Source organism: Herpailurus yagouaroundi, unplaced genomic scaffold (assembly GCF_014898765.1).
Source record: "Herpailurus yagouaroundi ecotype Mexico unplaced genomic scaffold, PumYag 246, whole genome shotgun sequence".
Lineage (NCBI taxonomy): Eukaryota > Metazoa > Chordata > Mammalia > Carnivora > Felidae > Herpailurus > Herpailurus yagouaroundi.
The window spans coordinates 9,496,409-9,519,296 of record NW_024412463.1 but is presented as its reverse complement, the minus strand read 5'-3'; the positions used below and the strand labels follow the sequence as shown (position 1 = coordinate 9,519,296).

Sequence of the window (22,888 nt, the reverse complement as noted above, 5' to 3'; positions counted from 1 at the left end):
GGGGGGGGGCGCGGTGGCGGGCGAGGGGAGAGCGCAGCCCGCCCTAGACGCTCCCTGCACGCTGCCGTTCCGGCCCGGCGGGGACCCCGAGGTAGGGGGCGCGGGGTCCGGAGGCCGCCCCTCGTTTCCCCCTCCCCGTAGCCCGACGGCTGGCCGGGCCATGTCCGGCGGTCTCGGCCCGGCGACGCCGGTCCCGGGGCCCCGGAAGCCCGCCCCGCGGAGCCTCAGCTGCCTCTCAGACCTGGACGGCGGCACGGCTCGGGAGCCACGGCCCTGCAGGCCCCCCGGGAGCCCGGGCCGCGCGCCGCCGCCACCTCCGGAGCCGTCCGGCTGCGACCCCCCGCTTCGGCCCATCATCCTGCGGCGGGCGCGCTCGCTGCCCAGCTCGCCCGAGCGCCGCCAGAAGGCCGGGGGCGCGCCGGGAGCCGCCTGCCGGCCGGGCTGCAGCCGGCAGCTCCGCGTGCGCTTCGCCGACGCGCTGGGCCTGGAGCTGGCGCAGGTCAAGGTGTTCAACGCGGGCGAAGACCCGTCGGTGCCGCTGCACGTGCTGTCGCGCCTCGCCATCAACTCGGACCTGTGCTGCAGCAGCCAGGACCTGGAGTTCACCCTGCAGTGCCTGGTCCCCGACTTCCCGCCGCCCGTCGAGGCCGCGGACTTCGGCGAGCGCCTGGGGCGGCAGCTCGTCTGTCTGGAGCGCGTCACCTGCTCGGACCTGGGCATCAGCGGCACGGTGCGCGTGCGCAACGTGGCCTTCGAGAAGCAGGTGGCGGTGCGCTACACCTTCTCAGACTGGCGCAGCGCGCACGAGGCGGTGGCCAGGTGGCGCGGGCCCGCGGGCGCAGCGGGCACAGAGGATGTCTTCGCCTTCGGCTTCCCGGTGCCTCCCTTCCTGCTGGAGCTCGGCTCGCGCGTGCACTTCGCGCTCCGCTACCGAGTGGCCGGCGCCGAGTACTGGGACAACAACCACGGCCGAGACTACAGCCTCACGTGCCGCAACCACGCGCTGCACATGCCTCGCGGGGAGTGCGAAGAGAGCTGGATCCACTTCATCTGAGCGAGTCCCCTCTAAGGCCGCCCCGCAGTGGTTCCCACGCTGGGCACTCCGGGCCAGGCGGCGACGCTTCCTCACACGCCACCCCCTGCCTGAGTCTTCTGACCTCCTTTCCCGCTGCAGGGTCCCTGGGAAGTGGCCCTTCCCATCTTCTACTTGAACTGCCTGTGTCGCTAGGTCTCAAAAAGTAGCCTCAGGTGGCCAGAAGGCCGAGTAGTGTCACGCCCGGGGTCGGGGGAGGGTGCTGGGGGCGGGGGGGGGGGAGGGGGGGTAGATGCATGGCAGTGTTGGCCCCTCCGGCGACGGTCCAGGTGGGGTCAGTTGGTTTGTTTTTCGGAAAGGCCTGTGGCTTGTGCATGTGTCCTGATTGGGTCTCTGTAAACGTAGCTGTTATTTATTATCATTGTGATGTTGGAACATTTTACCCTTACTGGATGCCTTCTCAGGAACATTCTGGGTTTAACAAGCTAAAGAATAAGTCAGTCTGGTGTGTTTGTGCCCATTGTAAACAGAACGCATGGTGTGACCCCCACCGTCGTTCCTTGAGGCATTTCTGCCCTGGGACAAGGAAAACCTGAGACTAGGTTTGCTTGCCAAAGCCTGTAGACCTCTAACAGTGGGAAACTATTAATAGGCAAGAAATTTATGCCTCATCAGTCATCATACAACCATTCCTGGGAGTTCAGGCTGCCCTGGTTAGGCCGTGGAAAAGGAAAGGAAGAGCCAAGGAAGAGGGAAAAGCTTAACTTTTAAACTAGCCAAACAGCCCCTTCTCTTGGAGTCTCTCTTCTCTCTTTGTGAGTTTCCCTTCTTCGTGTTTGACAGTTCTGTATCTGCATGTGATCAGGCCATTCTGTTTAGGTTGAGACTACCTAAACATTTTAAGAAATTCTGCCTTAAGTTATTTCAATTTCCAGACAGCTCTATGGAGTAATTTCAGGCAACAATGCCCTTTGCAATTACCTTTTTGATGATTAAGGTGACTCTTTTTTATGTCTGCTTAAGTGTCAGAAAATTCCCAGCAGTCATATTTCAGAAGTCAGGTTACCAAGTGGAACTAGAAGGTGTTTTCATCAATAGCCAGAGCCCTAGAGGAAAAAAGTCACAAACATTTATACTTTTTAATCGTTTTAAGTTGTATTTATATATGCCCAGTTTTATCAGCTATCTGCCAACTTTATTCGGATAGAGTTTCTAACATCCTTGTGCCTTCAGATAGAGTTTCTAACATCCGTCTGGGGTTCCCCCCCCCCCCCCCAGTTTTTAAACTGTTAAATGCTTTGTCTTCTTTGTTTTGTTTTGTTTTTTAAATCTCCCAAGAAGTCAAGGCCATTGTCCCCTGCTGAATGCCACAATGACTTCAAACACCCAGCAAGGCGCTGATCATTTCTTTTGGTGCTGAGTGGTGGTTTCTGACAGCAGATGCCAGCACTGCTAATATGAACAGGGTCTCCAGCTTGTGATGTTTGGTTCTGATACAGCTGAAACCGGTGGGATGAATCTGTGATAGAATAAATTCACTCTAAATTTTTGAATACTTACTGACATTTATCAAATCAATATGTAAAAGATGTGTTTTGCCTTTTAACCAACTTGTTTTTATAACTGCAACTTCTGGGTTTCTGAAATTCCAAGAAGAGGGATGGCGTTCTTTGGTACCTTTTGATAATAACAACACTGAATTTTGATTTAAGGTATTGTAATTAAATTGAACAACCTTTGGTTATTAGCACTGTGCACTACATTGATATGCAAGAGAGACAGAAGCCTGGTTCCATTTCCTGCTGTTTAACAAACTGTCCAATTAGGTCAGCAAGCCTGTGAGAGCCTTGGCTGCTGTGTCGTTGGCCCCAGCCCAGAATGCAAGACAATTGTCCAGAGTATTCAGGTGTAAGAGTTAGAGCTGCCAAATGTATTGTTGTGTAAAGGCATGTAAGAATCTTATCCATGTGACAGTCACTTGCCAAAAAGGTTCTGGTTACAGAATATAAAGTAAATGTTTTGTCTTCGATATTAAGAGAACCTCAACGTGCCTTTAAAAAAATCAACATTTAAAAATTTAAAAACTTAAATATACCTGCCTAGTTGATTCAGGAGTTGATAAAAGTTCAGCTTAAGGAGAACTTTCAGACCCTAACACAGTTATATTGCTTACATGTTAAAATTTTGCAGTGGATTGTGCAATTGTGGGGTTGTCTCCCCAAACATATTTTAATGTCACTTAAGATGATTTCACTCAAGCCTAAATATTAAAGTATGTGCATACATTGTTATCTGATGAATGTTTTTCTTGTGGTCTAATACAGAAAAAAGACTTGAGAAACTTCTTGTTTGTTTAAATCATTTCATATATGTGTTGTCCTTCCTAAAGCACTATCAAATTTAGGGCCTTACCAAAAAAGAATTGTGATTGTACCTCAGCTTCAGCACAGTTGTGTATGTCTTTGAGAAACTGAGATAGTTTTTTTTTTTTTAATTTTTTTAATGTTTATTTCTGAGACAGAGAGAGAGAGACAGAGCATGAGTGGGGGAGGGGCAGAGAGAGAAGGAGACACATAATCAGAAGCAGGCTCCAGGCTCCGAGCTGTCCGCACAGAGCCTGATGCGGAGCGCGAAATCACAAGCCGTGAGATCATGACCTGAGCCGAAGTCGGTCGCCCAACCGACTGAGCCACCCGGGTGCCCCGTGAGATACAATCTTTATGCCAGGTCGATGCTAACATAGGAAGAAAGCTCTAAGGGAATGTAGGGTATGGGATAGTTATTCTACTGTTCTTTCAGTACTTACTGAATCCTGTGTATGGAGTGATGAGTGTGTATCTGCCTTCCCTCACCCGGTGCAGAGCCTGGCACGTAGGGGAAGGAAACTGTGACATTTATTGTGCACTCACTCATTCTCACTGGCTTGCCCACAGTGATAGCTACTGCATGTATTGATTTCATTAGACTCTGAAAATTACCAGGTAGATAATGCCCCTATTTTCTTAGCTGATGAGAATGAAGCTCAGAGAGGCTTAATTCTTCGAAAGACCCACAGCTGGTAAGGAGCAAAGTCAGCATGCAAACCTATACCAGAATCCACCTGCTCTGCCCTGTGATGGGGTGTTCCCAATAAGTGCTTGTTAAATTTAACTGAAAGTCCAATTGTGATTGATTGATGAGGTTTTTCCATCTAACACCACATTCTAAAAACCCATTTAAAAACAAGTAAGATTAAGTTGATCTGCTTTGATCTTCCATGTGGTATTACTAAACAATCCTTATGCTTTCCAGACACATGAAACAATAGAAAGGACAATTATTTTTTTCTCTCTACTAAAAAGTGGCAAGATGAGAAATCAGTAGTTTAAATTTTGAAGTGCTTGTCTGCTGTATCCATGTATGTTTTTAAACACCAAGCATCCATTGATCTTATCGTTTAAACTGACACTTCAAATGGAAATATTCTAACAGCCTGGAATATATTGTCGATGACTGTGCCCAGTACCGCCCCTAGATGGCCTGGGCCTGGTGCCCCTCAGGAGTCTGGGGTTTGGCTAATGAGGACAGCAGAACCTGGCACCTCCTGCTTCTAGGAAATGAAGATGGGGCGGGGGCGGGGCGGGGGCGGGGCGTCAGGGGGCGTGGTCTTCAGGGCGTGACCTCCGGGGGCGTGGCCGGGTGGAGCAGGTGGCCGGCCCGTAAAGTCAAGCAGCAGGGGCAGTACGCGAGAGTCAGTGGGGACCCGTCCGCCCTGCCTCTGCGGTCGTCCGCGGGCCACAGTGTGTGTTCCTCCAGGGAGTCGGACCCTCGCCCCCCTCGCGGGTTAGGCTGGTACCCCGGGTCTCTGCGGCCCCGTCCAGCCGTCGACGTCCAGAGTGGTGGTGGATAGCCAGGGAGTCTCCTGGGGCCGACCGGCATCCTGCAGAGGCGAGTCAGGGCTCCTGGGGCGCGTCCGCGAGGCCGGGGCAGGGGCAGGGCTCGTGGCCTAGGCGCCGCAGTCCACCTACCCAGTAAGGCCAGGAGTCGCGCCCCCCCCCGGCCCCCCCCCCGACTCAGGCGACCCCGGCGTCGCTGACGGGCACGGGGGGCGGAGCCTGGCTTGCGTGCCGCGCTGATAGGACGGGGTCCCGCACGCAGGCGGCGCCGATTGGGCAGACGCTTCCCGCTCTCCGTCGGCCTCCTGAGGTGAGGTGCTGAGGCCTGAGACGCGGGGCGGGGCGGCGGACCGTAACGGCGGCTCCGTGGGCGCGACGCGGAGGCAGGTTGGGCCGGGGGCCGTGGCGGGCCACCCTGATGGGCGGGGCTGTGTGGAGAAGGACCGCGGCACCGGGCCGGCCTCTGGCGGCGGGGCCGGGGGTGGGGGCGGCCATCTCCCGACGGTTGAGGCGGAGCCGTTGTGAAAACGACTTGGGCGGCGCGGTGGCGGGATTGCGAGGCGGACCCCCGCCGGGCCGGCCTCGCGCAGACCGCGCAGTGGGCCGGGAGGAGCTGGGCGGGGCGGAGCTGGGCGGGGTCGGGTCCGCGCTGCGCCCCTCGAGGGACGCCGGTGGGGGCGTGCCGGCAGCCCAGGCGTGGGTGTGGCAGGTGTGGGCCGGGAGGATCCGGGCGGGGCCCCTCCGGGTCCGCGTGCCGCCTGTCGGGGGACGCCGGTGGGGGCGGGCTGGCCGCCGTTGGCGTGGGTGTGGCGGGGTGGTCCGCGCTCCCCGCTGGGGTGCGGGGCTGGGCTGGTAGCGCTTCCGTCTGCGGGTGCCGTTTCCGCGCGCCGGCTAGCGGTGGCCAACGTGCTCCCCTCCCTGGCCTTCCGTGCCCCGTGCGGCCTTCTCCCTGAGCGCCGCCTGCCCTGCTCGGATAAAATGGGAGCGCGTGCTGGCCTCCATGGTAATACCATCACGGGGGTTTGATGACACAGTTGGGGTGAACATTTCAGAAAGGTGGTGCTCGCTCCTCTCCCGTCCTTTAGGCCCCCCGGCCCGCCCACCCCGTCACCCCCACCGGGCCCCCCCCACCCCGTCACCCCCACCCGGCCCCCCGCGCGCACCCGTCCTCCCGTTTCCCAGACCCCCGACCCTACCCCCAACCCCTGCCCTCCCGTCTACCCCGTTCCCCACCCCGTATCCCCGGTCTCCGGCACCCCCCCCCCCCCGTCCTCCTCCCCCTTCCCCCGTCCTCCCTTGTCTCCATCCCGCCGCCCCCGCCCCCGTCCCCCGTTGCGCACCCCCCCCCTTCCTCCCGTCCCTCGGGCGGGGTCGGCCTCCTCTTTGCATTTGTAAATGTGAGCCGTCCGGCCGGTGCTGGAGGGGACCTTGTGTTGATCCCAGGCTGCTAAGTGTCTGTTCAGCTTTGCGGGGAAAGTACACGCCCCCCCCTGTTTGTCAAGTTGTCTGGTCGTTTCTCAAACCTCCGCCCTCATCCGCCTTCGTGTTCGCATCCATCACCTCCTCACTGGTTCTGTCTTGCCCCTAAGTGGACCGGGGCTCAAAGCCTGCTTGGACACACAGCCCCACACTCTCTGTGAAAAGTGTCCTGTGCCGGGTTTCTTACGTCCTCTTGGTGTTCCCGTTCTGTTGCGTGGTACCTCGGAAGGATATTTTAGGAGGGGGTCACGCGTTCTAGCAGTTGAGTGTATCCGCTTTGTTTCCTTCTAGAGTCGGCCTTAATCGCTCAGCTGCAAATGTCTGGCTTGTTTAATGAACGGTGCTCAGTTTTTGTCTCTCTTGAGGCCAGTAGGCATTCGGCCTTGCGACGGAGGGACAGGTCACCGGATTGTTTAGTTTTCTCCCTTTCAATCGACCTGCGTAGATCCTAATCAGTTTTCCTTGGCTGACATCTTGCAGGAAGGTAGTCTAGGAACTAAACCATCTTGTTAGCATTTTTGTGCCTCTTGGCCATAAGTGATTTTTGCTGTATTTCACGTCTCAACAGTACTTCGTAAAGTACATTTTAGATTCAAATCCAAATTGTTTTATTTGGGGAGGCAGAAAAGCAATAAGGACGTAGGCATGCCTGCCCCCAAAGTTGCTGGCCCTAGGAAAAGAGTACAAATTGATGTCCCTAAAATATATTTTAAGTATTTAAACTTTTTAACCAAGTTTTCAAATGTTAAATAAAATGTTCTAGTCTTCAGTTTTACAGATATACCTTCATCACAATAAAATAGACAAATATGTGTAAAGCTATTATTTTTATGATTGAATGTTGGCAAAATATCAAAGATTAACTGAATCTTTGGTGATGGACTGGTGAATTTTGGATAGGTAATGAAATATCGATCTATGTAGGTCAGAAGTTATATATGCCATAATTTTTAATTTTGGATAAATCACCAATATGTTACAATCAAGACTTTTACTTTTGTGTTTTATGGACAGTATGATTTAAGGATTAAAACAATATGTAATTGCTTTCAAAATCTAATTTGAGAATATTGTCATAGGAACATGACATAGTATAAAAATACTTTTCCGTAAAAATTTTTGAAATATTAAAATTCTCTTAAGATTAAGATAAAATACAAATTATTAATGAACATTAATCTTAAAATTCTTTTAATAATGCTGAAATTATTTTTGAATAATTGAATCTTACTAAATTTTTTATAAACATAAACTTAGTCATTATTCTAGTGTTTACTTGCCCTCTGCTATGATAGAATCCATATTATGCTCATGCAATTTATGTCTAGATTTACATGTGTACAAATTAAAGAATACTATGAATCGCTTAGAACTACAAGATGTTCCTCAGTCACCAGGCGCAGCTGTGCACGGAGTTGCTGGTACTTGTAGAGCCACAAGTTGAAATGCAAAGAAAAGCAAGAAAATGGGCGTTTGGCACTGTTAAGGATCAGTTCTTCATTATGCAAGAATCAGCTGTATTCTTGTTCTGCTAACAGAAGGATTTGACAGTGAATTAATGTCTTTTCTCATACTTGAGCGCTTAGGTTTCTTAAATTCTACCTCCATTCTAAAGCAGAAACAAAAGTGTCAGTGTCAGCACAACCTGCAACCTTCTCAGCATTGTTTTAGCCTCCCCCCACGCCTTTAAACTTTTAAAATAGAAGATTCTAAGGTATATAAAATAAACAGAATAGTGTAATTAACTAAAGTCCCCTTCTTCCAAGGGCGTAGGCAAGGAAAGTGTTTCTCTGGGGCCTGAAGGTGGTGAATTACAAGAATTAATGTGTTCGTGGCTCTAGGACTTGCTGGGCCAGTTCTGGATTCTGAATGAATAGAGATTCCTGTGTGCTCCTTAATAAAATTGTGTGTGTGTGTGTAAGAGAGAGACAATGATGTACAAAAAGCTCCTATATTTATGCTTTATACTTTTTGTGTCTTAGATGCCTCTGTATTTCAAGGTCATTGGGATATTCTCCTGTATGTATTCCTTCTAGTAGTTTTTAAACGCTTACTACATTGGATAGTTAATTCATCTAGACTTTATTTTTGTGAATGGTGGGAGATAGAGGTCTAATTTGTTTTCACGTGGTAAGTCAGTTTTCCTAATACCAGTTATCAACTAGTTTACCTCTTCCCTGTGATTTATGAAGCTTTATGTATACATGAACTTACAATATATGCATGGGGTGTGCATTTGCATTCTGTTTTGTTTTATTGGTCCAGTTGTTTCCTATTCTTAACACTGTTGTTTTTTTGTTTGGTAATTGTGACTTTGTAATATGTTTTACTATCAAAAAAGATTATTCTTCCCTTTAATTTTATATTTTATCTTATTAAAAAATTTTTTAAATTCCAGTATAACTAATGTGCAGGGTTGCATTGGTTTCAGGCAGAAAATGTAGGGATTCAACAATTCTCCATGTTACTCAGTGTTCACCACAATATGTGTACTCTTGATCCCCTTTACCTGTTTCACCCATCCCGCCACTCTCCTTCCCTCTGGTAACCACTAGTTTGTTCTCCATATTTAAGAGTCTGTTTTTTGTCTCTTTTTTCCTTTGTTTGTTTTGTTCCTTAAATTCCATATATGACTGAAATCATGTGGTATTGGTCTTTCTCTGACTTACATCACTTAACATTATACCCTCTAGATCCATCCATATTGTTGCAAGTGGCAAGATTTCTTTTTTTTTTTTTTATGGCTGAGTAATATTCTACTACATACATATGTATGTACATATATACATACACACGCATACATACATGTGTATATATACCACATCTTCTGTATCTGTTCATCTATCCGTGGTCACTTGGGCTTTTTCCATAATTTTCCTACTATAAATAATCCTGCGGTAAACATAGGAGTACATAGATCTTTTCGAATTAGTGTTTTCGTACTCTGGGTAATGACCCAGCATTGGAATTACTGGATCATATGGTAGTTCTATTTTTTCTTTCTTTCTTCCTTTCTTTTTTCTTAAGGGAGAGAGAGAGTGGGTGAATGGGGGAGAGGGATGCAGAGAGAGAGAAAGAGAAAAAAAGAATTGCAAATAGGCTCCATGCTCAGCGTGGAGCTTAACGTGGGGCCGAATCCTACAACCCTGGGATCATGACCTGAGCTGAAACCAAAAGTTGGGTGTTCAACTGACTGAGCCATCCAGGCACCCTGATTTTTACTTTTTTGAGGAACTGTTTTCCACACTGGCTGCACCAGTTTGCATTCTGATCAACACTGCAGAAAGGTTCCTTTTTCTCCACATCCTTGCCAAAACTTGTCGTTTCTTGTGTTGTCGATTTTCACCATTCTGACAGGTGTAAGGTTATATCTCATGGTGGTTTTGATTTGCATTTCCCAAAGATGAATGATGTTGAGCATCTTTTCAATGTGTCTGTTGGCGACTTGTATGTCTTCTTTGGAGAAATGTCTGTATTCATGTCTTATGCTCATTTTTTGACTGGATTGTGTTTTTGATGTTGTATAAGTTCTTTATATATTTTGGATGCTAACCCCTTATCAGATAATATCATTTGCAAATACCTTTCTCCCGTCCAGTAGGTTATCTTTTTGTTTTGTTGATTGTTTTCTTTGCTGTGCAGGCCTTTTATTTTCATGTGGTCCCAGTAGTTTATTTTTTATTTTGTTTTCCATGGCTTAGGAGACCTATCTGGAAAAATGTTGCTATGGCTAATTTCAGGGAAATTACTGCCTGTGCTCTTTTTAGTATTTTTATGGTTTCATATTTCACATTTAGATCTTTAATCCATTTTTGAATTTATATTTGCGTATGGTATAAGAAAGTGGTCCAGTTTCATTCTTTTGCATGTAGGTGTCCGGTTTTCCCAGAACCATTTGTTGAAGAGAGGGTCTTTTTCACATTGCCTATTCTTACCTCCTTTGTCAAAGACTAATTGACCATTTAATTGTAGGTTTATTTCTGGGCTTTTTTTTTTTAATTAATTTTTTTTTTTTTTTTTTTAGTGGGGAGACAGAGTGCACACAAGCAGAGGAGGGGCAGAGAGAGAAGGAGAGAGAATTGCAAGCAGGCTCCATGCTCAGTGCAAAGCCGGACATGGGGCTTAATCTCACTACTGTGAGATCATGACCTGAGCCAAACAAAACCAATAGTGGGACATTCCACCAACTGAGCCACCCAGGCACCCCTGTTTCTGGGTTTTCTGTTTTGTTCTATTGATCCATGTGTCTGTGTGCCAGTACCATACAATTTTGACTTCTCTTTTACAGCTTTGTAGTATGCCTTGAAATCTGGGATTGTGATACCTCCATTTTTCTTCTTTTTCAAGATTGATTTGGCTATTTGGGGTGTTTGTGGTTCAATCACATTTTAGGATTATTTTTTCTAGTTCTGTGAAGAGCGTTCTTGGTATTTTGACAGGGATTGTATTAAATCTGGAGATGACTTTGAATAGTAAGGACATTTTAATAATATTTGCTCTCCCTATCCTAGTATCATTCCATTTATTTGTGTCTGTCTTCAATTTCTTTCATCAGTGTTTTATAGTTTTCAGAGTACAGGTCTTTTACCTCCTTGTTTAAGTTTATTCCTAGGTGTTTATTATTTTTGGTGCAATTGTAAGTGGAATTGTTTTCTAAATTTTTTTTTTTCAACGTTTATTTATTTTTGGGACAGAGAGAGACAGAGCATGAACAGGGGAGGGGCAGAGAGAGAGGGAGACACAGAATCGGAAACAGGCTCCGGGCTCCGAGCCATCAGCCCAGAGCCCGACGCGGGGCTCGAACCCACGGACCGCGAGATCGTGACCTGGCTGAAGTCGGACGCTCAACCGACTGCGCCACCCAGGCGCCCCTGGAATTGTTTTCTAAATTTCTCTCCCGCTACTTTGTTATTAGTGTGTAGAAATGCAACAGAATTCTGTATGTTGATTTTGTATCCTGTGACCTTACTGAATTCATTTATCAGCTCTAGTAGTTTTAGGTTGAGTCTTCAGAGTATTCTATATATACTACCGTGTCATATGCAAATAATGAGAGTTTTACTTCTTCTTTGCCAATTTGAATGCCTTTTATTCTTTTTCTTGTCTGATTGCTGTGGCTAGGACTTCCAGTACTGTGTTGAATAAAAGTGGTGTGAGTGGACATCCTTGTCTTGTTCCTGACATTAAGGGAAAAGCTCTGTTTTTCACCATCGAGTATGAGGTTAGCTGTGCATTTTCCATGTAGGAGTCTTTATTATGTTGAGGTATGTTTCCTCTAAACCTCTTCCCTTTAATTTTGAATAGTATTTTTGCTGGCTGTAGAATTTGTGTTTGTAGTTTCTTCTTTCAGTACTTTGTAATTTCTTGTAGTGTCATTGTCTGGCTTTGGTATCAAGAGAATGCTAACTCATAATTGGAAGTGTACCTTCCTCTTCTGTTTTTGGGAAGAGGTTGAGAAGGATTGGTGTTAGTTCTTCTCTAAATGTTTGGTAGAATTTGCCAGTGAAGCCTCTTGCCCTGGACTTTCCTTTGTTGGGAGTTGTTTTGTTTTTGTTTTTTTCCCTCAATTGTTTTTTTTTTTAACATTTTGTTTATTCTTGAGAGATAGAACATGAGTGGGGGATGGGCAGAGAGAGAGGGAGACACAGAATCCGAAACAGGCTCCAAGCTCTGAGCTGTCAGCACAGAGCCCAAAGAGGGGCTCAAACCCACAAACCACAAGATCATGACCTGAGCTGGAGTCTGACCCTCAACTGACTGAGCCACCCAGGCCCCCCTGTTGGGAGGTTTTTACTTACGGATTCAGTCTCCTTACTAGTGATTGATCTGTTGAGATTTTGAATTTCTTCACAATTCAGTCTTGTATTTTTCTAGATTGTATGTTTCTTCTAGGTTTCATTTCTTCTAGGTTGTCCAATTTATTGACATGTAATTGTTAATGTGTCTTATGATTTTTTTATATTTCTGTGATATCAATTGTAATGTATCTTTCATTTATAATTTTATTTGAGTCCTCTTTTTTTCCCCTTGGGAACTCTAGCTAAAGGTTTGTCTATTATGTTTATCTTTTCAAAAATCCAGCTCTTATTTTCATTGATCTATTGTGTTTTAAGTCTCTGTGTCCTTCATTTCCACGCTGATCTTTGTTATTTCTTTCCTTCTACTATCTTTGGGCTTAGTTTTTTCTCCTTTTTCTAGTTCTTTGAGGTGTAAGTTTAAGTTGTTTATTTAAGATCTTTTTTTCTTTTACTGTAAGTGTTTTTCAGTGTAACCTTATCTTTTAAAACTGTTTTTGCAAACATTTTTAAAAATGGGGCACCTGGGTGGCTCAGTCGATTCTTGATTTTGACTCGGGTCATGATACCAGGGTTGTGGGATTGAGCCCCAGGTCAGGCTTAGAGCCTACTTGAGATTCTCTCTCTCCCTCTCGCTGCCCTCTCCCTCATCTCAAAATAAAGAAATATTTTTAATAATTGTTTTTGCTGTGTTCCATAATTTTTGTTTTGTTGTTTTTTCATTTCATTTGTCTCAAGGTATTTTTTTTTAATTTCTCCTTTGATTTTGTTGGCTGTTCAGAAACATGTTCAGAAGCATCTCCACATAATTGTGGGTTTGTTTGTTTTTTTTGGTTTTCTTCTCATAATTGACTTTTTTAAATGTTTATTTTTGAGGGAGCGAGAGAGAGAGAGACAGGGAGAGACAGAGCATGAGTGGGGAGAGGCAGAGACAGAGGGAGACACAGAATCCAAAGCAGGCTCCAGGCTCCAAGCTGTTAACACAGAGCCTGACGCGGGGCTTGAACCCACGAACCACAAGATCCTGACCTAAGTTGAAGTCGGATGCTCAACTGACTGAGCCACCCAGGCGCCCCTCTTGTAATTGATTTTTAGTTTCATATCATTGTGGTTGGAAAATATGCTTGATATGATTTACATTTTTAAAAATTTCGTAAGACTTGTTTTGTGGCCTAACATATGACTTATGCTGGAGAATGTTCCATGTGCACTTGAGAAGAATGTGTATCCTGCTGCTGTTGGAAGAAATGTTCTGTATGAATCTGTTAGGTCTATCTGGTCTAATGTGTAGGTTAAGTCTGATCTTTAGACACTTAAAAAAAAAATTTTTTTTTTGAGAGAGTGTGAATGAATGGGGGAAGGGCCGAGAGAGAGGGGTTCAGAGGATCTGAAGTGGGCTCTTCGCTGATAGCAGCTAGCCCAACGTGGGGGGCTCGAACCCACAAATTGCGAGATCACAATCTGAGCTGAAGTCAGATGCTCAACTGACTGAGTCACCCAGACACCTCCTAGATACTGTTCTAAGCCTTCTGGCTTTCATGGTTTCTGTTGGTCGGCTATCAGTCTTATCAGGCTACTTAAAAGTAAGCTGTCTTTTTTTAGTCTCTGGCAGCTTTTAATGTTTTTGTATTTGATTGTTAGCAGTCTTCTGTGGTACACTTGGGTATAGTTTTTCTTTTTCCTTCTGGGGTTCATAGGGCTTTTTGAATCAATAGTGATGTCTTTTATTGGTTTCGGGAAATTCTCAGTCATCATTTTTTAGCTATTGCCTCTGCCCCATTCACTATCTCCCAGGGATTTCATTTACAGATACATAGGGCTTTATTATTTACCCTCTGTGTTGTTCTGTCTTCTAGTCTCCCTCCCCATATTTTTGTGTATCTTTGTTTCTTTGTAGATATTTTTTTCTGATATGGCTCCCATTTCTGTAATTTTCATTCATCTGTGTGTTTCTATTTTGTTCTAAATAATTTTTTTATTGACTATTTTTTTGTTTCTAGAATTATGTGGTTCTTGTTCACATTTTCTGTGGCCTTCCTTACTCCCCACCCCAGTTTCTAGTTCTCTGCCAAAGTTCCCAGTCTTTTTAAATAATCCTTATGTACACAGTACTTATAGTTACTGTAAAGTGTTTAATAACTTTACCATCTGGAGGCCCTGTGACCCTGTTACTTTAGGCTACTACTGTTTGTCACTTTTCAGTAGATTGGCCCAAGTCTATGAATTTCACTTTAAGTATTGCTTTGGTTGCGTCTTATAGTTTTGTGTATATACACATTTTCTCATTCACTAAATATTTATTTATTTCTCTGTTTTTATATCATGAGGACTATTCACATGCATATATTTTAGTTTCTTAATAGATGGGAAGTTTAAAGCTATCTTTGTAGCAGATGTCTAAATTTATTGTATTATGAAAACATGTTGTTTTTGCTCTTGTGACTTAAGATTTTTTCTTTTATTATTCAGAAATACCCTCACAATGTTTATAGATGTACTTTTCAAAATTTGTCTTCTTTGGGATTCAGTGGACTCCTTAAATTCATGGATGTGTATGTTTATTTTGGGGAAATTCTTGCCTGTTATTCTGTTACCACCCCCACTGTCTTTTTAAGATAATTTTTGGCATTCTTATTGAATAGATACTGGAATATCTACATCTCTCCTTCATATATCAACTTTTTCTTGTATACATTTTATCATTTCATTTCCTTGTGATATTCTGGATCATATTACCCAAGGAATAGTCCCTTATACAGAGAGCCACCCCCCTAAGCTTTAGGCTTATGATAATAGTGGCAGTAATGGATACTTAAGGGTCTCTAGCCAGTGCTGTTCCTCATTAACCCCCATTTGGTTGTTGACCTTCAGTACTTATTTTTTACTCCTGTGTTTGAGATAATATTTTTCATGTCTTTCCCCCACTATTTTCTATATATGAAGCAAGTTTGTGTGTGTGGGGGGGGTGTACTAAAATCTTGTAAGTGTATAGTAAAACTTTCTCTAACAGGACCAACCTAAATTTCTATCTTCTGTGATGGCCTGGGGAGAATTAAAGAGTTAAGCCAAATAGAAAATCGATAAACCCCTTCTTTGGAATTGGGGAAGCAAACAGTGAGTCCCTGCATTTCCAATATTTTCTGGGTCATATCTCTCTGAGTTAGGCAGAGTGACAAAATGACTTCCAGCTACTTAGAGATCTTGGAATCCTTGCTGGTGTATTGGAATTCCCAGCTAGCCACAGACCTAGAATTGCCCCTTTAGTATACAATAGAGGCCAGAGCAGACAAGCACAACCAGGGGGGACAAAATCACAGCTGTCCCCTGAACAGGTTTGGATGGAGCCAGCTAGACTTCCCACCTGCTTAACTATCGAGGCTGGCCTTGGACATTTTTGTCCCCTCACTATAACCCCACCCACATTTTACATCTCCCATGTTTTGGATTCCACTTCCCTATATTTTGGCAAGAATTTATTGTACTTTTAAAAAGTCACGTAAGCATAAATTACAAGTAAAGTCTGCCTCTGACAAATAGCAAGTTACATTTCTGTGGAACTCGCTACTCTTCCTCGCCAGTAAGCTAACTTTCCAACTGTCCTGAAATGGTACAGGTATCTCTCTCTCTCTCCCTCTCCCCCCACCTCTCTCCCTTTCTCGTTCTCTCCCCCCCCACCTCTCTCCTTCTCTATCTCCCCCTACCACACACACAAATACACACAAACATGTGTGCAAATATGTGTATACTTACACCTAGAGATATAATCATACATAAGACGGTGTTTCTTTTTTTTACATAAATGCCATTACACAGTATGTATCATTTGGCAACATTGTTTTTTAATTTAACTTAAAATTGACTGCAGGTATCTAAAATTCTGGTTCATCTGTTACGTTTACAAAATTGATTATCATATACCACATTTTATTTATTCATTCTTCACTCTCCCTCCCATTCCCAACGCCTATCTGGGTACTTTTGAATTGTTGCCACTTACCACAGTGCTGCAAAAACATCATTAGACTTGGCTCCTAATAAACATGGAGCGAATGTTTCTCTGAGGATCAGATATTTCCCCCTAGAGTTAATTTGAAATTATAAGAGATTTTTTACTCATGCCTTTTCCGTGCCTGATATGTGTGCCCTTGTTGGCGCTTACATTTCTCTACTAGCGTGTGCAAGAAAGTAGACTGTGACTAATGCCACTCGTTCTCTTAGGAATACATGGTCCTGTATTCACCTTGGATTACTTAATTGCCTCTCTATGGTGGATTTCCTGGTGTTTCTGTTACAGAGCTCTTTAAGTACAGATTATTTTTAAATTGTTCCACTTATAATGTCTAGGAAAGATGGTATTTCTTTTCCTTTATAGAGCTAACATCTAAATTACATTTGAAAATGTTAGATGCTTTTGTGAATCAATCAGGGTAACCCGATTGATTCCTGTTTTCCATTCTTCTTTGAAGGGACAATGTTCTTAGGTTTTCTTTTCCTCATTCCCTTCATTCTGTATTTGTCTATTCTCTTATATCCTGTTCTTTGGTAACGTACTGGGATATTCCCCCCTTCTTATAAGAGTTTTAGGTTACTAGACTGAATTTCATTTACACATTAATTAAAGATTCGTTTTCCTCTTGTTCCCAAAGTTGAAACACATACAGCAGGAATTGCTCATGAAAGTCCAGGTTTGTATTCTTTCACTAACTAGTTTTGTGACCTTTCGGCAAGACTTTGGACATTTATTTAAGTAATCTACAAAAAGAGAAGGCTTGAATAAATGATCTTCAGGCTTTCTTCCAGAAACTTCTTTAGTCAAATTCAAATGTGTAATTTCATGTTTAAATGGTGAGGAACTTGAAGAAATTATTTATTGCCTTTGGTATAAGCTTATTTATGTGTGTTAAGATTTTTGAACTGTAAATAAACATATATAGAATAGATTATAAGGTATTGAAAGCATATATTTTGTTTTATAGGTGTTTGTTTTGTCTTGCTGTTTTAAAATTACATCAAAATGCCAATAAGACCAGATCTCCAGGTATGTGGTCCTAAACCAAAAGGAAATATTTTAATTCCTAAAATCATTTTGGTTTATTTATAAGTGTTAAATGCTATATTTTTAGGAAAGACGAAGCCTACTTCTTTTTATGAAATGGTCAAGAGTAGAATAGTTTAACATTTTTTAACTAAAAATTTTTTTTAATATTATTTACTTTTGAGAGAGAGGGAGAGCAAGCGCAAGCTGGGGAGGGGCAGAGAGAGGGAGGGAGGCACAGAATCTGAAGCAGGCTCCAGGCTCGGAGCTGGCAGTCAGCATAGAGCCCAACGAAGGGCTTTAACCCATATGAACTGTGAGATCACGACCTGAGCTGAAGTTGGATGCTTAACTGATTGAGCCACCCGGGTGCCCCTCCAGAGTAGAATAATTTAAATGAAATGTTATTCTTTCATTTTTTTTGATAAATTTGTTTTCAAAACCTATTATAGGGGCGCCTGGGTGGCGCAGTCGGTTAAGCATCCGACTTCAGCCAGGTCACGATCTCGCGGTCCGTGAGTTCGAGCCCCGCGTCAGGCTCTGGGCTGATGGCTCAGAGCCTGGAGCCTGTTTCCGATTCTGTGTCTCCCTCTCTCTCTGCCCCTCCCCCGTTCATGCTCTGTCTCTCTCTGTCCCAAAAATAAATAAATGTTGAAAAACAAAACAAAACAAAACAAAAAAAAACCTATTATAACTTGTGAGGTATGAAAGATGCTGGTTATTTACATATACCTTTTACATTGACAAGAATTACACAGTGATGCATATATAGCCAGTGCCTGGGTATTTTTATGTTAGGATTTAGAATTGTAAGATACTATCATTTAGGTAAAAAGTTTTAATATATGTATTTAATGTGTATGTAGTTTACCACCAAATCTGGGGTTTAGATTGTAGTATAAAAATTCCTTATTAGTGGTTTATGCTTTAGTAGTAAGGATGGTGGATTCTGTAAAAGTTAAAAAGTGCACAGGATACTAAGTGAATTCTTAAATTGTATTGACTTGTGGTTTCCAAACAGTGCTTTTGTCTGTCTTTAAGCATTTTTAAAAAACTAAACCTCATCAAGAAATTTACAGTCGGATGTGTTAGGGTTTTCTCCATGGTGTTAAGTATTAGTTACTATATAGTTTATTTCACTTCTTTTATTAATAGGGTCTTTGTTTTTAATTTTTTTTTTCAACGTTTATTTATTTTTGGGACAGAGAGAGACAGAGCATGAACGGGGGAGGGGCAGAGAGAGAGGGAGACACAGAATCAGAAACAGGCTCCAGGCTCTGAGCCACAGCCCAGAGCCCGACGCGGGGCTCGAACTCACGGACCGCGAGATCGTGACCTGGCTGAAGTTGGACGCTTAACCAACTGCGCCACCCAGGCGCCCCAATAGGGTCTTTGTTTTAAACTTAAAAAAATTTTTTTTAATGTTTATTTTTGACAGAGAGACAGAGCATGAGTGGGGGAGGGACAGAGAGAGAGAGGGAGACACAGAATCTGAAACAGGCTCCAGGCTCCGAGCTGTCAGCACAGAGCCCAGTGCGGGACTTGAACTCACAGACCGCGAGATCATGACCTGAGAGCCAAAGTCGGACGCTCAACTGACTGAGCCACCCGGGCGCATCCTAAACTTTTTTTAATGTTTATTTTTTGAGGGGGGGGGTGGGAGAGAGAGAGAAAGAGGGAGAGTGAGTGTGTGAGCAGGGGAGGGGCAGAGAGAGAGGGAGACACAGAATCCCAAGCAGGCTCCAGACTCCCAAGCTGTCAGCACAGAGCCCGACATGGAGCTCAGACTCATAAACTGTGAGATCATGACCTGAACTGAAGTCCGACTCTTAACTGACTGAGCCACCCAGGTGCCCTGGGTCTTTTTTTTTTTTTTTTTTTAATTCATCGTACTGATGACTTTAAAGGATGTGAAATGGAAAATTACTAGAATATATATATTTTATATAGAATCTTGGCTATTATCAAAGAAACTTGATCTCTGTTACTTCAAACTTAATAGTGTACAGGTGTTTTTTTTAATAAAGTGAATTGACATAAGATCTGTTGAGAATTTTCATGTGAAGACTAGACTGCATAAGGTGATAATTTTGGTTTTGATTCAATATATGTGCCATTAACTATATTTCTCTAGCAGTTGGAAAAATGCATTGATGATGCTTTAAGAAAAAATGATTTCAAACCTTTAAAAACACTTTTACAAATTGGTGTTTGTGAAGATGTAAAGATTAAATGCAGCAAGCAATTTTTACACAAGTTGGATGACCTTGTATGCAGGGTAAGTACTCCTTTTCTTTGAATGATTATTGAAATTATTAGATAGCACTCTACTTTCTAGGAAGAAATATTCCATTGGAAAAAAATGAATAAAAAGGCTTTGGCAAATTCGGTTATAGTTATATAAATAAGTGCTCATTTTTTAAAATATTTATTATTGAGAGAGAGAGAGAGAGCATGCACGGGCAGGAGAGGGGCAGAGAGAGAGGGAGACACAGAATCCGAAGCAGGTTCCAGGCTCTGAGCTGTCAGCACAGAGCCCGATGTGGGGCTTGAACTCATGATCCACGAGATCATGACTTGAGTCAAAGTCAGACACTTAACCGACTGAGCCACCCAGGTGCCCCAGTAAGTGCTCATTAAAAACCAAAAAAAGCCTGAGGAATCCCAAGTAACATATCGGTCTGCTGTTTTCTAAATACAACATACACAAAGCTATGTTTGCATAGTGATCCCATAATTATTAACTGTTACCTAAACTGGGGAAAAATAGTCTACCTGTTTAAAGTTTGAGCAACTTTTTAAAAAGCCATCAGCATATTCTTCATGTTATGGGCCAGAGCTTGGTGTTTTCAAAAATAAAACAAATAAACAAAAATTATCTACAACCTTGGACTTGATTTATCATATGTAAGGTATTTTTATACATGAGAAAAAGTGAGTATTGACAGTCTCCCCCAGTAGGAGATTTGTTACCATGAATCTAAAAATTGAGTGAAAATTTCTTTTATCCATTAGTTACATACATAGAGCTTTGTAGAATGGAAGGTAACTGATGCATTGCATCATAGTCTAAAGTTGCAGGAATTTATACAAATCTGCATTTTTATACTGAGTTTGTCACTCATTGGCTGGGTGGCTTTAGGCCACCCTAGTGCTCTCCTAAACCACACTTTTGTACTTTGCAATATGGACATTAGGATAATGGCAAACTTACAGGATTTGTGAGGATTATAAAGCTCCTAGCACAATGCCAATTCTGTACTGTTTTGTGTTTACAGATGTTTACATGTATCCTTTTGTTTCAGGAGCTTAATAAAAAGGACATCCAAACCGTTTCAACCATTTTTGTTTCTTTTGGAAGATGTGGTAAAAATATCAGTATATTGGGGCAAGCCGGACTTTTAACTATGATAAAACAAGGACTAGTCCAGAAGATAAGTACGAAATGTGTGATGTTGATGTGAGGGAGTATGATTAAAGGTGTGTCGTTTAATAAAATTAACAGCTCAAACAGTTGAAAAAGAAATTTGAGAACTTTATAAAAACTTTTAGATAAAATAAATGTTTCTATAACCTGTGCTATGTGTTACAAAGATGAAGATCAAAAGGACATTCTGTACATAGGCTCCTTGATAATCATGTGAATTTGAGATCACAAGACTCCCTGAGGCCTTTGCATGCTTTATTTTATCTGTTTACTATCTAGCATTATTTGTTTTTCTTTTTATATTATTTTCTACTTCCCATGCTAGAATGTGGGATATTGATTTTTATTTGTGGTGTTCGTTTCTGTGTACCTAACACTGAGAACAGTACCTGGGATGTAATATCTACTCAAATATCTGAATTCATTAAAATAAAATAATTCATTAAAACAAATTCATTAAGGGGCGCCTGGGTGGCTCAGTTGGTTAAGCATCTGATTTTGGCTCAGGTCGTGATCTCACAGTGCATGAGTTCGAGCCCCGCGTCGGGCTCTGTGCTGACAGCTCAGAGCCTGGAGCCTGCTCTGGATTCTGTGTCTCCCTCTCTCTCTCTGCCCCTCCCCTGCTCACACTCTGTCTCTTTCTGTCTCTCAAAAATGAATAAAATGTTACAAAAATTTTTTAAAATTCAATAAAATAATACTAAAACTTTTCAAATAGTGATAATGCCAAAATAATGTAATATATGATGATAATTTATTTTTATCTGTTAATGAATGTACCTGAACTAGGTATTTGAAGGGGAAAAGAAAGGTGGTCTACCTAGAATTAGGATTAGTTCATCTATTCCCATCTAAACAATGGAAAAATATGGTGAGATACCAAAAAATGAAAACAAGAAAGATGTTTAAAAACATAAACTTATTTTCATATAATACTGGAATTTTTATTTTTGATGTTTCTTTATTCCTAGGTTTACTGTTTATGCAAAGATAAGTACATTCTTAAAATTATTAAAATTGAATTCAAAGTAATTAATATGCACATTTCGTTTTTTACATGGTTGCCTGGTTTGAAAAATCCAAGGAGATTATTCTCAGTCGAGGAAATTCAAAAGATGAGGCAGCTATAAATATGATAGAAGACTTACTTGATCTTTTGATGGTAAAAATCACATTGATTAACTAATCTTACAAGTCTGTTTACTTAAAAAACAATTTGTGTTCTATATGTTCTGAGCCTAAAAGTCACTAACAAATTGGCTAGTGACTTGATTTAAGTACTCTATTCAGATTGTCTAAAGCACTTATCCTGATTAATGTAATTAAATAGTTAATAAATAAAAGTTAAATAATTACATGGTGAGTTCCAATGTGATCTGTTATTTTAATACTATTTTTAATGGCTTATAAGATAGTAAATTACAAACTAAATATTCACTTTTTTTTTCAGGTCATACATGACATCAATGATGAAGGTATAATAAGCATTTTACTTCTATTAAATCAATAATTTCCTATTAGAGTTTTAGTATAATTTTGCAATCCTCATAGTATTGTGCTAATATTAGGAATCTACTAGTTAATTTGGGGATCAACAACCTTGTTCTGTAAAGGGACAGATAGTAAACATTATAAGCTTTATATTAGGACCAAGAAAAAGAAAGTGAGAATATTATATAGCCACTTATATAACAAGAAAATAAATATCCACAGATGTTTTATTTATACAATTCAAAATATTATAAAATTGAGTACAATGTTTCTGTAATAGGTCAACTAATGAGAATAGTACTCTTGAGGGGATGACATTTCACTTAATTACGGTTCAGAGTTAGTGTTTGCTGTTACCAGAATTCATTGCAAATGTTCATTTTTTATGCTTATCTGTAATGAGATTTTATGTATATTGCATTAGAAACTGTCTCTTCATGTGGATAATGCCAAATATCAGTTCATGAGCATGATTTTTAATTGAGCGTGTTCATCACTTGGAAAGCATTTGTAGAAGATTAGATTCCTTTCTTAATATTTGCTTTTTAGAATGTCATTGCATGCAGATGAATGACTGTCAACTGAAGGTTAGGTAGACCCCCCTCAATTGCACATTTAAATGGGTTTTGAAATATGGGAATGTCCTTTGCACTTTGTCAGTGTCCAAAAATGCTGCTCAACCTGTAGCTGGAGTTTGGAAAAAATGTACTCCTGTAAATTTGTGTGAGAATGGAGATGTCACTCCTTGTTTTA

At 42.5% G+C, this 22,888-nt stretch overlaps 3 protein-coding genes across 3 annotated transcripts in view; 2 read left to right on the top strand and 1 right to left on the bottom strand.

Moving 5' to 3' along the window:
• Positions 1-7: 7 nt before the first annotated feature.
• On the top strand, positions 8-3,370 carry PPP1R3D (protein phosphatase 1 regulatory subunit 3D). The gene has a single exon (XM_040459804.1). The coding sequence runs from the start codon at positions 161-163 to the stop codon at positions 1,052-1,054; it is 894 nt and encodes a 297-aa protein (XP_040315738.1). The 5' UTR covers positions 8-160; the 3' UTR covers positions 1,055-3,370.
• Positions 3,371-4,396: 1,026 nt separating this feature from the next.
• LOC121019928 (basic proline-rich protein-like) lies at positions 4,397-5,921 on the bottom strand. Its single transcript, XM_040459751.1, has 2 exons — positions 5,110-5,921; positions 4,397-4,952 (listed from the first exon to the last, which is right to left on the bottom strand). Exons 1-2 carry the CDS (start codon positions 5,919-5,921, stop codon positions 4,682-4,684), a joined length of 1,083 nt encoding a protein of 360 aa, XP_040315685.1. The 3' UTR covers positions 4,397-4,681.
• A 10,928-nt stretch (positions 5,922-16,849) lies between these two features.
• SYCP2 (synaptonemal complex protein 2) overlaps positions 16,850-22,888 on the top strand; it is a 68,918-nt gene continuing 62,879 nt past the window's right edge. The window contains exons 1-6 of the mRNA XM_040459749.1: positions 16,850-16,867; positions 17,159-17,220; positions 19,352-19,495; positions 20,523-20,651; positions 21,702-21,806; positions 22,095-22,119. Coding sequence (XP_040315683.1) covers positions 17,197-17,220; positions 19,352-19,495; positions 20,523-20,651; positions 21,702-21,806; positions 22,095-22,119 — 427 coding nt within the window. The 5' untranslated portion in view covers positions 16,850-16,867; positions 17,159-17,196. The remainder of the gene's footprint in view (positions 16,868-17,158; positions 17,221-19,351; positions 19,496-20,522; positions 20,652-21,701; positions 21,807-22,094; positions 22,120-22,888) is intronic.